This window comes from Papio anubis, chromosome 6, assembly GCF_008728515.1.
Source record: "Papio anubis isolate 15944 chromosome 6, Panubis1.0, whole genome shotgun sequence".
Lineage (NCBI taxonomy): Eukaryota > Metazoa > Chordata > Mammalia > Primates > Cercopithecidae > Papio > Papio anubis.
The window spans coordinates 17491337-17507533 of NC_044981.1; the positions used below are offsets into that span (position 1 = coordinate 17491337).

At 41.7% G+C, this 16197-nt stretch overlaps 1 protein-coding gene across 2 annotated transcripts in view; it reads left to right on the forward strand.

The window, feature by feature from the left end:
* The window catches only part of CAP2 (cyclase associated actin cytoskeleton regulatory protein 2), a 167164-nt gene that overhangs the window by 62132 nt on the left and 88835 nt on the right, over window positions 1–16197 (forward strand). For both annotated transcript variants that reach the window (XM_021937023.2, XM_021937024.2), the window contains one exon: window positions 8206–8283. In XM_021937023.2, the coding sequence (XP_021792715.1) occupies window positions 8206–8283 (78 nt within the window). The remainder of the gene's footprint in view (window positions 1–8205; window positions 8284–16197) is intronic.

Sequence of the window (16197 nt, forward strand, 5' to 3'; positions counted from 1 at the left end):
GCAGAGAGCTTTATTTTTTCTAGATGTTCATCCCTTCACTTAAAAAAATGCAAGGATTGAATGAAATGAGCCCCTTCGGACGGTATGAGTGCATGGTTTTGTTACAGCAGGTTGTGAGTCAGACATGAGCAGGGCAGGAGGGCCCCCGCTCCAGGAACGTCAGGCCACCATCAGGTAATGGTCCAGAGGTTGTTAACTGTCTCGCTAAAATAATAATTAGTCGCAGCTGGCACCAGGGAAAGGCAGGCTCCCAATAAATAGGAAAAACCTGAAACTGGTGATAAGTTCCCGATAAGATCTAAGAAGTTGGGTGAGCAGACTCAAGCACGAGCACTAAGAGGCAAAATGGTGGAGTTTAACTGGTATATGACCTTCCTCTAGGAATGCTCAACTGCTAAGAGAAAAAAAAAATGCCTCAAGTGAGCATGCGCACAACTTAAATAACACACCGCATGTGGTCCCTCCCAAGGGCTGGCACGTGTGCATACGGACAGCCCACCCCAAAGGAAGAATCAGAGAAGAGACACAGACCCAGGAAGAATGCCAGCATGTAGAACCCCAAATCAAAGGGCAAATCACACACTTGAAACTCTCAAGTCACCCGCTTGGCCCTCTTCCAGGTGTACGTTACTTCCTTTCATTCCTGCTCCAAACTTTTTTCTTTTTTTTTTTTTGAGATGGAGTCTTGCTCTGTTGCCCAGGCTGGAGTGCAGTGGCGTTATCTCGGCTCACTGCAATCTCCGCCTGCTGGGTTCATTTCATTCTCCTGCCTCAGCCTCCCAAGCAGCTGGGACTACAGGCTCCCACCACCACTCCCAGCTGATTTTTTGTATTTTTAGTAGAGATGGGGTTTCACTGTGTTAGCCAGGATGGTCTCGATCTCCTGACCTCGTGAACTGTCTGCCTCGGCCTCCCAAAGTGCTGGGATTACAGGCATGAGCCACCGTGCCCGGCCTAAACTTTTTAATTAACTTTCCCTCCTGCTCTCAAACTTGCCTCAGTACCTCTCTCTGCCTGTGCCCCTCAGTCGAATTCTTTCTTATGAGGAAGCAAGAACTGCGCGGTTGCTGCAGACTTGTACAGATTCACTGCTGCTAATGGTTTTGTGGTGGATGCCCTCTGAGCTGTTTTGTTAATTCAGCTGCTAATGAAAATGGAATAGAAATGAGAGACAAAATATATGAGGTATCATTTAGGCCAGTGGTTTTGAAAGTGCAGTGTCCAGACTTGAAGCATCAGCCTCACCTGAGAACTTGTTAGATATGCGAATTCTCGGGCCAACCCAAATCTACTGAATCAGAAACTCCAGAGATGCCACTTAACAGTCTGTTTTAAGAAAGCCTCCAGGCCGGGCGCGGTGGCTCAAGCCTGTAATCCCAGCACTTTGGGAGGCCGAGACGGGCGGATCACGAGGTCAGGAGATCGAGACCATCCTGGCTAACACAGTGAAACCCCATCTCTACTAAAAATACAAAAAACTAGCTGGGTGTGGTGGCGGACAGCTGTAGTCCCAGCTGCTTGGGAGGCTGAGGCAGGAGAACGGCGTAAACCCGGGAGGCCGAGGTTGCAGTGAGCTGAGATCCGGCCACTGCACTCCAGCCTGGGTGACAGAGCCAGACTCCGTCTCAAAAAAAAAAAAAGAAAAAGAAAGAAAGCCTCCAATTGATTTTGATGGACACTCAGAACCACTGGTTCAAGTCTTCTGTGAGGTGCATAATATGTCAACTCAGATATCTTTCTTAATCTGTGTTTACAGGGTTAATGCTTATGTTCACATTTACAAAATCAGGCATCTTCAGTCTTGTTTTAAGCAAAATCACGAAATGGGTGAAATTTGTCTTTAGCATTCTATTACCTCTTTTGGGGGCTCATTTCTTGTCTCAGTTTCATCCATCAGGTTCTTCTTTAACCCTTCATTGGCAGAAAATCTAGTGACTTTTTCTTTAGGGTACAGTACAGGCCCCTAAACAACAAATCTGAAAACACAGTGTCTCTATGAAAAACAGGGCATCAGTAGACTAACTGGGGAGGTATGTGAGGATGGCATTGGCAATAGGGCCTGCAAATTGCACTGAGTATACAGATGCCCATTCCCCCATCTTTAGAGGAAGAGGGGCCCCTTCCCTTGGCTGTCTGGTTCCCAAGAAGAGGGCTGATGCAGTTTCAGAAGGATCTGGAAATGCCTTTAGCACAAGCACCCAGGCTGGATGCTTTTTCCATCTTCCAAGTATTGCCTGTGGCTTTCCCCCGTTGTGCCTGTTCATTTTGCCATCCACATGGGACTTTGTAGCCTGTAGTGCTTCCAGTGAAACAATGCAAAGCTTTGATGAGTATCCAGAAATTAACTGGACTTCCCTAGGGAGCCAGCTGTCTTTCCTGAGGGGATTAGATAGAAGTAAGTCATATTTTGCTAGTGTCTGCTGACTGCCAAGGCTGGTTTTAAACTGATTTCTGAAATTCATTCCCCTATTCTTCGTCGTAAGACCACACAGCAATAGATGTTCCACCAGCCTGTCTAAGAACCCCGGTTACTGGTGTGATAGTGGTAAAGTTCAAACAGAATGCACAGATTTGACCTTGCCAAAATTATCCCTTTCCTCTCTGCACACACATGTTCACAGGCAGATAGATGCACATGTTCACCCACAAAGGTTGCCCAGGCTTTCTGAGCCCTGCACACATGTGATGGACAAACTCAGCAAAACTCCTCGATTATTTGTCATTACTGAAAACCCCTACGTTTGGCTTTTTCTTTCACAGTGTTTTGAACTGCCTGAGTGAGCCAAATTCTCCCTTTCAAGTTACCAGACTCAGCAGGTTCAGTAAAATTGCTCCTAAATAGGATGCTGTCTGGTTGAAGGGACTCATGGAACTTTCCAGAAGGAAGAAGCAAGTGGATCGGAAGTTGGAATGAAAGTCCTTTGACATGTGGACTGATTAGGTTAAAAATGATTGTGGATTAGGGTCTGCTAATTATACCCAGAGTTCCAGGAAGCTGAAAGAGGTACACAGTCAAATTCTCAGAAAGGTTTTGTCTACATAAGCAAAATGGAAGGGAGAGTTGAAGCAGATATCTCAATATTGGGCCATTCTCCACCCCAACCTCAACTTCTATTGTTCCCATGAAACACCATTTGGAGGAAGAGACTAATTAATGAAATTGGCCATCTTTGCTTATCAGACCTGCCAGAAAATTGCTCTATTAGCAACAGGCTAAATGTTGTTACTAGGGAAAGTAAAAAGGCTAATGATCATGCTCATCTTGGGATAACTACAAAAATATTGTTAATGCCACCTCTGAGCTACAATTTTAACTGCAGAAGTCAGACCATCCAAATTACTGTTTCCACAGCAACTACAATTCAGTCGGCTCTGCAAAGCTTGTCATAGATGAGGACGTTACCTCTATATTATCGTTGCTGGGGAAAAGTGCACTTATTTTATTTATAGCCAAGCTGTGCAAAGTTGTATTTTGTAGTCTTTTATTTGGAAACGTGGTCATTAGAGACCGACAAAAGTCCTTCTGAATCACTGAAATATATGTTTTGATACATGGAAAAATACTGCATAGCTCAGAGCTTCCCATTCACAATGTCATAATGGCCTCCAGGACAGTGAAATTTGAAAGCCCTCAATTCTTCCCTAATGAATATCCAAAATTTGAGATCTTGAGCAATATAGTCCCAGCAATCAGGCTACCAGGACAAAGAGAAAGAAGATGGTGTACTCCAAAATGGCTTTGAGAAAAACATATACTAATTTAAACATTCAGGAGACTTATACCTATTGTGTTAATGATGATTGAATTTGTGATTTTAATGTAAATAGTCTATAAATCTTGGTTTGATTTCAAGCATTTTCTTCTCAGTGGGAAAAAATATCCTTGGATGAGAAGTGACAAGAATGTTAGAAGCAAGAATAAGGTGTTCGTTCATTTCGGTTATATTTTGGAACATTTGTCAGATGCCAAAACGTTAATATGAAGTGGTTTGACAAAAACTAGTCATTTTCCGTTAGTTAACACATTTACCCTTCCAGCCCAGAAAGTTATCTGATATTGACACGGGGATGAAATTAACCTAATCCTCCGGTTGTTATTTTGTTGTTTTGGTATCTGTTTTTGAAAATGTATTAAGCAAGTTCTTGCCTATCTATTAGAGAAGTCAGTCATATCCAAGATTGCAGAGAGATAGAAACTGCCCATAAACAGATGTGGAGCTAAAAAGGAAGAGATTAAAAATGAAATTATGTATAGAAGAATATAAACTCATGACCAAATAAAACCGAATCACGGAATTTTTCTCTCCCCAAAAAGGAGCAAAAAAAAAAAAAAAAAAAAGTTAAAGAAAAACACCTCACTAATAGTAAGCAGACAAAAAACCCATAACCTAAAGCAATACATTTTAGTAACTGGTGACTGAGTGGCTTTTGATTTCTAACCCTGCCTCCAACCCCCCTTAAAGACATTCCTTAGGGGTAATGATATCAGGAGAGGAGAATACGAAGCAAGAAAAAAAACGCTGTGGACTGCTATTGTTTATAGATGTAAAGCCCTCATGTCTAGGTTCTGAATTGGAGAACTGATCTAAAGTCGCAAGGGACCACTCCATCCGAATGTTGTGTGTTCCAAGTACGTGGAGTGAATCCTGGTTTGGGGCATTTAGCAAATTCCCAGAAGAATGAGCAGCACTTGAAGACACAAATAAAGACAACATCACCTCAGCCAGATTCTTCCTCTTCCTGTTCTAGCAGGCGTTGAAGAATAGAGAGCAGAAAGCATTTAGCCCCGAGATTCTTGCTTGAAAGGGCAAAGAAGCTGATCTCCAATATGATGGCAAGGAATCACCCACATTTTATCAGAAAAATTAAAATATCTGAAAAAATTAAAATACGTGCAAAATGGAAAGATCCAGTGTGGCAGCTACAAGTACTGCGTCAGAAAGGAGGCTAGCATGCAAAGTAGAAAGATGTGGGCTTGAAGAAGACGGGACTTAAGGAACAGAAACAGGTTCCTCACAATGACTTAATAAGAAGATAACTTGTACTCTTAGAATTTAACAAAGTATAAAAAGTATTTTTAAAATAGCCTAAAGACAAGGTGATAAAACAAGAATGAAATGAAAAGGGAGATTTAAAGTCTGACAAATCAAGAATTAAACACATTAATGCAAAAATGATATATAAATTAGAAACGGTAACATATATATGAGACCTGTTGAAAATTTGTTTACTAACAATATGAAAAGTATTCTTATAATCACAGAGAATACAGATAACAGACAAGGAGATTAAAGACAGACTCTAAAAGATATTAAGACATTCAAATATTCTACACTATGAGGTTAATTGGGTCCCTGAATAGAGACTCTAACAAAAGGAACAGAAGAGACACTGAAAGATAAAATAAAGTTTCCCAGAAATGAAGAAAGGACCAAGTCTATTCCAGGAAATATACTATGGAATGCTCAAAACGCAAACATATCTTAGTTAAGCTATTAAACCTCAAGGATAAAGAAATAATTCTTGAGATACCAAATCAGAATAAGTCAATTTCCTACAAGGGAGAAAAAAATCAAGCTGGTCTCAGACATCACTATTGCCACAGCTGGGGCCACGCTCTCTGAAAATAGAGAGAGAAAATCACTCAAGGATATTATATCCCATCAAGATGTTGTTAAAATATAAAGACAACAGGGAGACATGCTTCAACCTGAAAGAACTAAAACAACTTTGAGACCTTGTTGAAGAAAATACGCAATAACGGATGTCCAGCCAATTAAAAAAAAATAAAAATAACTCAGAAACGGAGAAGTTAAGGTGAGAATCATTAGGTTTGCTTAAATGCAGAACTAATACTTAATAACTATGTACACTAATATTACAGATCAAATATGAATGCTATCAGTTTGGAGAAAATAAAAATAATAACTAAAAACTATGGAAGATAGGGATCAGAGATGGAAAAAGTGTAAGTACTTATGTTCTCATCTTTCCCAGCAAGAAGTCAATCAATACTATCTAGAATTATAACATGTCTTTTAGAATGCAACACATAATTACCCCAATCTCAACATTTTATAATCTTTTTTTTTTTTAACCTTAGAATAATGATCATTTAGGACATAAAAACTATTATGGTACAGAAACTTTTCTTTGAAGTTTAACAGTTCTTTTTCATTTTCATCTCTACTATTCAATCATAATTAAAATGTATGCTTTTTTTGTTCAATGACTAGTGGTTAAAATTTTTAATTTTAAAAATAAAATATTTTTTAAAAAGAAAAAAGTGTAGCACTGTATGACCCCATTTTATAAGTCTCTCTGCATATATTCTTAAAAGGTGGTCACAATGATGTTCATTTAATGATTATTTCTAGGTTGTGAGGCATTTTTTTAAAACTTTAATCTTTGCTGGGTGTGGTGGCTCATGCCTGTAATCCCAGCACTTTGGGAGACCAAGAGAGGAGGATCGCTTGAGCCCAGGAGTTTGAGACCAGCCTGGACAACATAGCAAGAACTCATCTCTACTAAAAAATGTAAAAATTAGTCGAGTGTGGTAGTGTGCACCTGTGGCCCCAACTACTCAGGAGGCTGAGGCAGGAGGATTGCTTGAGCCCAAGAGTTGAAAGCTGCAGTGAACTAAGATTACACCACTGCACTGCAGCCTGTGTGACAGAGTGAGACCCTGTCTCTAAAACAAACAGACAAAAAAAGAAAACAAACAAACAACAACAACAACAACAAAAACCCTGTAATCTTTGAAACATTTTTTTTTTTTGAGACATAGTCTCCCTCTGTCACCCAGTCTGAAGTGCAATGGCACAGTCTTAGCTCACTGCAGCCTCCGCCACCCAAGTTCACATGATTCTTCTGCCTCAGCCTCCCAGATAGCTGGGACTACAGGCGTGCACCACTATGCATGGGTAATTTTTGTATTTTTAGTAGAGACAGGGGTTTCACCATGTTGACCAATCTGGTCTCGAACTCCTGACCTCAGGTGACCCACCCACCTCGGCCTCCCAAAGTGCCGAGATTACAGGCATAAGCCACCATGCCTTGTCTAATCTTTGAAACTTTCCGTATTTAAAAAAAAAAAATTATTCCAAGTCAGTATGCTTTATCTTAAAAGAATAACTGCATGAATTTTCTTAAAAACTAGAAAAAAATGCCAAAATGGTTAATTATGGGTGATCTGGATATTTTTTCTTGGTACACTTCTGTAATTTGTTTAATTTTAAAAATTAACATAACAAAGAAAAAACCCAAAAAACCAAAATTAACAAATTAGTTGAATGAATCAAGGGTGAAGGTAAGAGAATATGTGTTTGAGGGCATTCCTGCTTGCACGTCTCCTTATGGGGTATTGAGTCCAGGTGGGGCCCCCTCTACCAGGGCCCAGATGGCACTGAAATCTCTCCTGGGCTCATCTTAATGATTAGAAGCCACTGGCTTTCAGTGAGCATATCTAAGTGGGGGTGGTTTAAAGGACAATTCTCTTTCCTCCCGAAGGTGTAGAATAGAATTTGGGCATATGTGAAAGAGGATAAGAGAGAGACAGCCTTTGAAAACAAGTGCACTTTGGGGCTCCAACATTTTTTAACAACTTTATTGAAGTATAATTCACATGTCATAATATTCACCTTCTTAAAGTGTATGATTCAGTATATTCACCAAGTTTTGAAACCATCATCACTGTCTATTTCCCGAACGTTTTCACCACCCCCAAAGGAAACCCCATACCCATTAGCAGTTCACTCCCCATTCCTCCCTCCCAGCAGCCCCAGCACCCACTCATCTGTAGTGGTTTCTGTCTCTATTGATTTGCTTCTCCTGGACATTTTATATAAATGAGATCATACAAATGTACTCTTTTGCAACTGGCTTCATTCACTCAGCATAATGTTTTCAAGGGTCACCTGTGTCATAGCAGGTGTCAGTACCTCGTCTGTTTTTCATGCTGAATAATATTCTCTTGTATGGATCAATCGCATATTGTTTATTGGTTCACGAGTTGATGGATATTCGGGTTGTTCCCTTGTTTTGGTTATTATATGATGCTGTTATGAACATTCATTTACAAGTTTTTGTGTGAAGATATATTTTCATTTTTCTTGGGTATATACCTACGGGTGGAATTGCCTGATTATATGGTAACAATTTTTAGGAGTCAAACATGGAAACTGCCATCTTCCTCTTTGTTCCCAGGCAGAAATGGTGCACAGCGCTTTCCAGGCCCAGCGGTCTTTCCTTCTGATGGCCTCTCAGTACCAACAACCCCACGAGGTAAGACAGTGTCCTGAGAGGGAAGGTGTCCCAAGGTATGGGCAGTGTAAGATGGAAAACAAGGAGGCAACAGAAGCATTTATTATAGTTGACCTCCTCAAAATGAGACTTAGAGCACATGTAGGTTCTGTCTGTAATCTGGATCCTGGTCTAGAACAATTCTTCTGTCTCATAATCTCATTAATAGCAGACAAATTTTTTGTTTTTTTTTTTAAGTATGCCATTTGCGAAAAAAAGAAGAAAGCAAGCAATGTGTTCTCTTACTACTAATATGTCATTATGGTCAAATTCTTACTGTAACAAATGAACATTACCAGTTTAAAAGGTGAGTTGACTTGTATCATCTTTATAACTAGTCTCACAACCTTTTATAATCACGGAAGTGTTTGTAACTAATTTTTAGCCCAGATTTTGAGCTGCTTTGTTGTCAAAGACTGTTCACATCTATGATCATCTCTAACCTCCATGTATGGATTTTATTAGCTCCTATTTCCTAAGTAGCATAGATGGGCTAAACTGGTGGTTAAGTGTTTTGTGTTTATGGGTCGTCTACGGAGCTTCATTGCAGTTTCTGGTTCATCAGGCCTGGATTGTGTCCCAAGATTCTGCTTTTTAATAAGCTCCTGGGTGAGGCCTATGCTGCTGATCCTCATTCTCAAAACACCAAAATTGGAAAGAATTTTCATGAGTCTTTAAGAACTTAGGCATAGTCCACTTCGCCTTTCTCTTCCACCATAAATATGAATGAACTTTTCTTAGGTTAAAGATATTTAGAGGCGTTAGAGGATCTGATGCTAACTGCAATGATATTAACAATGTAGTAATTTTAACAACTTTTAATCTATTGTAAAATTACCAAGTAAGGCCCATGGTAAATTTTAATACAGAAGGAATAAAATTGTGGGAACAGATGTTAAGAGCAAAGTAATGGTTGGCGGAGGTCTGTCTCATTCCCTAGGCCCTGTAAATTTCCCACTCTCTCTCTTTTTTTTTTTTTTTTTTTTTTTTGAGACTGAGTCTTGCTCTGTCGCCCAGGCTGGAGTGCAGGGCGCGCTCACTGCAAGCTCCGCCTCCTGGGTTTATGCCATTCTCCTGCCTCAGCCTCCGGAGTAGCTGGGACTACAGGCGCCCACCACCTCACCCGGCTAGTTTTGTGTATTTTTTAGTAGAGACGGGGTTTCACTGTGTTAGCCAGGATGGTCTCGATCTTCTGACCTCGTGATCTGCCCGTCTCGGCCTCCCAAAGTGCTGGGATTACAGGCTTGAGCCACTGCGGCCGGCCAAATTTCCCACTCTCTAAACCAAAGCGTAGTCACCACCTGCCCAAACTACTGACATTGTATCATGCAAATAACTGTATTCCCTCTACCAAGGGTTCATAATGACAACTTTTGACTATGCTAATTGTGTCACAAATGAAATTATTCATTAAAAAGTAGTCCTACTACTGGCATACTTTGTTATATCAGAAAAAAATAAAAATTGTTCTTTTGGCTAAATATTCTGCATTTGAAATTTAGTAACATTTATGTAAGTAAAAAATAAATTGAGTATACGTTATGATACAATAGCTTAAATGTAATAGCTCACTTTGAATTATAAAACAAACTCCTGAAATTGAAAAATTTGAGCTAAGAATCCTGGGAATCCAGAACTTTCACCTTCAGGGGATGACACTCAGCTCCATAAAGGGGTGAGACCTGAGACCCGAGACCCTCCCTGGAATGGTCATTTCCAGCCATGTTTGTGCAGTAGAATCACCTGCAAAATTTTTTAAAAATACCAGTACCCAGGTCCCAACCCAAGAGTCTCTGACTTCATTGGTCTGAGGAGTGGCCTGGGCTTTGAGATTTCTATGGGCTTCATGGGTTATTCGGACTTCCAACCAGAGCTGTCAGCCCCCACCTGAGATGGATATGTCACCTCCCTCCACATGAAAGGAGTGAGCTCACAGCCTAGGTAGGAGGCTCTGTAGGGGTGAAAATATTCCGTGTTCCATCATGGATGCATTGTCCTCCGTGGTCTTCTCAATCTCTGCTTTGCAGAAGAGCAAAGTGAAACTGAGAAATCACAAAGTGATGTGTTGTAGATTCAGCCTTAGCCTGCCTTTTCTGTGAAGTGGGAGGCGAGGTGGTCCAATTGAGATTCTCAAGAAGAAGAACTGTGAGTTTCCTCACTGGGTTACCACTCCGTCCCTTCCCTAAGCCTCAGAACCAGAGGCCTCTCCAATGGCTTTGCAGGCGTTAGACAAAAAAGCCACTCACTAGACATTGGATGAAAATGTGAGTGAATGAACAATGAATGAAGGCATTGGGTCTGTGACATTCCAGCATGAGCCAGGGTCAGGGACACTGTGTGGCTTAGCATGTGGCTGTGCAGATTCTTGGTCATATCTACAGTTTCCCTTTCTTACTTACTCTACTGCATCCTCTCTCTTTTTTTATCTTTTCTTTTTTTAAAGATGGATTCTTGCTCTTGCTCTGTCACCCAGGCTGGAGTGCAGTGGTGCAATCCTAGCTCATTGCAGCCTCGAACTCATGGGCTCAAGTGATCCTCCCACCTCAGCCTCCTGAGTTGTTATTACAGGCGTGAACCACTGTGCCTGGTTCTATTGAATTCTTGATAAAGGGGAGGGAAATGGGTTCCCAGGGAGGCACGCACTGGAAATGCCTAGCAGCACTTACCACAGTGCTCCATGTGCAGTAAGGCCTGGACCAGGACCAGCAAAATGCCAAGCAGGCTTATGATGCCTACCTCCCTTCCTGGCCCTTCCCTCTACTTCCCTTTCCTCTTTATTCAGAACACCATCCTACGACTTCCACCTGAGAGAAAAGCAGACCTGAGAGATTCCCACATGTTGTTCGGAACCCCTGTCCACTCCAGTAGGGGTGGTACAGGCTCATGAGGCTGAAGAGAAGTCCCACAACCAGCGAACGAGACCTCGGGTTTTATAGGGGACTTGCATACAGGGGAGAGAGTCCAGTAGCAGAGGGCTGGACAGGAGAACTACAACCACTTGCGAAAGGCATGTAATTTACGTAGCATTTTCATGTAACATCCTCCATCTAACAACCTCCACCTGATAACCTTCATTTAACCTAAAACAAAAGGCCTCCATCCCCCCACATGGCCGGTGTTCCACGGCATTCCCTGGGAAGCACCAGGGACTCAAATGTTCCTCATAGAAGAGCAATGGATCTCCAGGTTGGCCACTCCCAGATTCTTTAGTTGCAAACTCTGAACACACATTCAGGTGGATCTGCCATACAAGATCACTCTCAGGGTGTGCTCAAGTCATTGCTGTCAACTGCGTCTGTCACACAATCGCCACAGTGGTGAAAACAGTCTATGGCCAGACCTTGATCCACCCAGTATGCATTCTAGAAGATGCATCTTAAAGATGAGTATCATAATGCAGATCATATTTTCTCATAGGAGCAATTATTATAACCATTTGTGTCTTACTGTCCTCCTTCTTTCAGGAGGAAGAGAATTAACTGCTGTAATTTCAGCTCTCATTGACATACAGCAGCGATTCTCCACCCTTAGCGTGCATGACAGTTCCCTGGAGGGTTGTCAAAACTCAGATTGCTGGGCCCCACTTACAGAGCTTCTAATTCAGTAGGTCTTGGTTGAGTCCCAAGACTCTGCTGTTCTAAAAAGTCCCCAGGTGATGTGATACTCCTGGTCCAGAGACCGCACTTTGGATCCTGTGCTGTATGGATGGCTCTCACTGTTATAATTTGAGCTCAGATTTATTTCAGGTGCTTCCGAATTTCATTTCCAACTGTCTCTAGACCACTGCTTCTCAAACTTCAGTATTGATTTGAATCATCTGGAGATCTTGTTAAAGTGCAGAGTCTGATTCAGTTGGTCTCAAGTGGGGCGCAAGAGTCTGTAGTTCTAACAGGCTCCCCAGCGATGCTGGTGCTGCTGATTTCTCACTACACATTGAGCAGCAAGACTTCAGTCATTACCATCCAAAATCCCAGCAAGCACTGAATCCCTTGGTGGTCAAGTCTCAAATTCATATTCTCTTCATATTCTCTTCTCCTACCATTTCTATAGCAAAGTACACCGTGTTATGCTGCAGTAACAAACATCTCTAAAATCTTAGTGATGGATAACCACAGAGGTTTATTTCTTTTGCACACTATATAGCTATCTGTTGCAAGTCAGTTCAATATCTAGTGGATGAGTTACTAAATAATGACTCATATAATTATTTACTTAGCGTTGTAACAGGGCTCTGAGAGAAAAGATATAGAATGAATCTTCAATAGGAGTTTTGGGCATTGGGGAGGGAAGATCTTTTAGGGCTGGAGGACCTTCCAGGGAGTCCCTTGGATCCTGCTAATGAATGCAAGTGACCACTCTTGCTGCCACAGCATAAGGCAAAATTAAACCAACATTAGTGTCGGTTGTGGCTCATGTCAGCCTTGTGAGACCCTGAGCAGAGAACCTAGCTCTGCCTTGGCCCAGAATTCTGACCTACAGAAACTGTGAGATGATAAATGGATATTGTTTTAAGCCACTAAGTTGTGGTAATTTGTAATACAGCAATAGAAAACTAATAGGGATTCTCTCAATTCCCTTGTTGCTGAACTCTAAGGTAATGAATTTTCTTAAACTTTTTGTGGGTACATAGTAGGCATATGTATTTATGGGGTTCATGAAATGATTTGATACAGACATGCTGTACATAATAACCACATCATGGGGAATGGGGTATCCATCCCCTCAAACATTTATCCTTTGTGTTGCAAACAACACGATTATACTCTTAACTTTTCTTTTCTTTTCTTTTTTTTTTTTTTTTTTGAGACGGAATATTGCTCTGTCACCAAGGCTGGAGTGCAGTGGCGCTGTCTTGGCTCATGGCAACTTCAGCCTCCTGGGTTCAAGTGATTCTCCTGCTTCAGCCTCCTGAGTAGCTGGGATTATAGGCACGTGCCACCACACCCAGCTAATTTTTGTATTTTTTAGAAGAGACAGGGTTTCACCGTGTTGGTCAGGCTGGTCTTGAACTCCTGAACTCATGATCCACCCGCCTTGGCCTCCCAAAGTGCTGGAATTACAGGCATGAGCCACAGTGTCTGGCCTATTCTTCATTATTTTAAAATGTGCAATTATTATTGACTACAGTCACCCTGTAATGCTATCAAATAGTAGGCCTTATTCATTCTTTCTAACTACTATTTTCATACCCATTAACCATCCCCACCTCCCCACCTCAGCTCCCCCACTACCCTTCCCAGCCTTTGGTAACCATCCCTCTACTCTGTATGTCAATGATTCACTTCTTTTAATTTTTAGATCCCATAAGTAAGTGTGAACATGCAATGTTTGTCTTTCTGTGCCTGGCTTATTTCATGTAACATAAAAATCTCCAGTTCTATCCATGTTGAATTTTTTTTTTTTTAATAAGACCACAGGCCACAGACCAGAATGTGCCCTTCAGTTCCTCCACCTTCACTCTTCCATCTATCCTGGCAGAAGCAAGATAAGGGATTCATTGACAGCCCTGATTGACAGTGGTGACCCCCAATTTCAAATTTCCTTTCTCACTTTGGCAATGAGGAAACAGGTCCCTTGCATTCTCTAATACTAGGACATTCCAACATTTCGGCCTTGACCCACAGAAAAAAGGATATTTTACTCCCCCACCCAGTTTCACAAAACATATTCTTACCATGTGCACTGCATTCTGACATTTTTCTTCTAGTCTATTCTGTGCTGTGGTCATGACCCACTGAACTGATCTTAAGATGCACTAGTGGTCACACCTTGCAGTTCAGAATCATCTTTCTCATTTATTTATTACATGCTCATGACATAAAGCACATTATGAAACATTTGCAAAACATCTCAGCTTTTCCTGTCTCCCCTTGTTGTATTTTACATAAATAATCTTTGGGCAAAAGAATGGCCCAGTTCTTATAGTACTTATAGGTTTTTTTTTTGTTGTTGTTGTTGTTGTTTTGAGACAGTCTCATTCTGTCACCCAGGCTGGAGTGCAGTGGTGCGATCTTGGCTCACTGCAAGCTCTGCCTCCTGGGATCACGCCATTCTCCTGCCTCTGGGCTGGGACTACAGGCGCCCACCACCACGCCCGGCTAATTTTTTTGTATTTTTAGTAGAGACAGGGTTTCACCGTGTTAGCCAGGATGGTCTCGATCTCCTGACCTCGTGATCCGCCTGCCTTGGCCTCCCAGAGTTCTGGGATTACAGGCGTGACCACCATGCCCGGCCCCGTACTTATAGTTCTTATAGTCTAGAATTTGTCAAGCCTATCCTCTTCCGGTTGATGGAAGGATTCTCACATGGAAAATGGACAAGAAGCCCCCACCCTGGCTTAGACTATCATTCAGGGAATTCCTGGGAGGTCTCCCACTGACGTCCCACCAGTCTAGCCCTGAGTAGTTTGCAGGAGCAAGAAGGGAAGCACCCGGAGGGTGGAGAACTGCAGCTCATGGGCCATAAGTGCAGCAGGCTTTCTGCTGCCTTCACACTTTCCCTGTTTTCTCCAGCATTTCTTGTGCTGCTAAGACCTGACAGTGAAGTGATCTGTGTGTGTGTGTGTGTGTGTGTGTGTGTGTGTATTTGCATGGAATCAGTATGCACCTGCACATAGAGAAAAAATTAATCTTAAGTTTTTCAACTTCAGGGAAGATGATTTATGGTCACTGACTGCCCGGTAGGTTTTATTCTATCTAGGAAGTCTGAGTTCTGTATTCCTCCATAAGGGAGAGAGAGAGCGTTGCTACTATCCTCCCTCTCCTTTTCTTGTCTTTATTAGAACTTGTACTTTAAAAGGAAATAGTGCCTTCCTGTGCATAAAGCAGGCATCTAAAACTGATTCTCTTTCCTTTCATTGTTTATAGAATCTGAAAAACTAGAAGGAGAAGGAGGGGTAGCGACCCCTCTTGGCCATTCCTCCCTCTCTTGAGTGAATACACGTGCCCAGCACTTTCTCAATAAGGATTTTCTAAGGCATGGAGCAGTCATCGAATTTGTTAATAATTTGTTCACATTAAGCAAAAAAGCCTAGCGGCAGTGATCTTAGGACTTAAGCTAATTATTTAGATGCATGAGAGATCCAGATTATTAGTGGGCATAAATATGTTTGGGATTTTAATAAAACATATTAATTTTTGAGGGTGGTCAAGAGTAAAAACTTTGGACTTGGGCCTACTTGGATTTGAATTTCACATTTTGTCCTCATTAGCTCTGCTAATCCAAATGCAAGAAAAACAAATTCATCTGTGTCTTCTAAGTTTGTGAATCTTCTATCTTTTTCTCGGTGTCAACTGGAGAATTAACTTGGTAATCCACTGACCCACTCTAACCAAAACAACTTGTCAAGTTACCCACCTGGGGGAAGGCAGTTAAACTTTCTCAGCCCATGTTTTCTTGTCGTTAAAACAGGGATAACATATCATTCCTACCTCAAAGGATTATTGGGAGGATTAAATGAGAAAAGGCCACGAGGGTCATGTGACTGACAGAAAAGTTCATTATTAGTCAGTGTTGTCTGACTGCTTTAGCAAAAAGTCCCCAAATCTCAAAGGCTTAAGAGAGGAGATTTTTTTTTCTTGCTCACATAAGATCTGCTCCTGTGTTTTTGGTTGCCAGTCTTCCACATGGTCGTTCAAGGACCAGGCTTCTTCCATCTTGGGGCACCCAACTCCTCTTAAGTCCTCAGCCATTGAATTGGAAAAGAATGCAGGAATGTTTTATGGGCCGGGCTTGGAAATGGCCTACGGCACCTCACCTTCATTCAGCCTTCTAGTCATTCCTAGCTGCAAAGGAGACTGGGGAATTTAACCCACCTCTATGCCTGGAAGGAAGAAGTAATAGATTTGGTGAGCATTTGGCCAGTCCACCAGAGCGAGTCACTTGGTTTGGCTACAA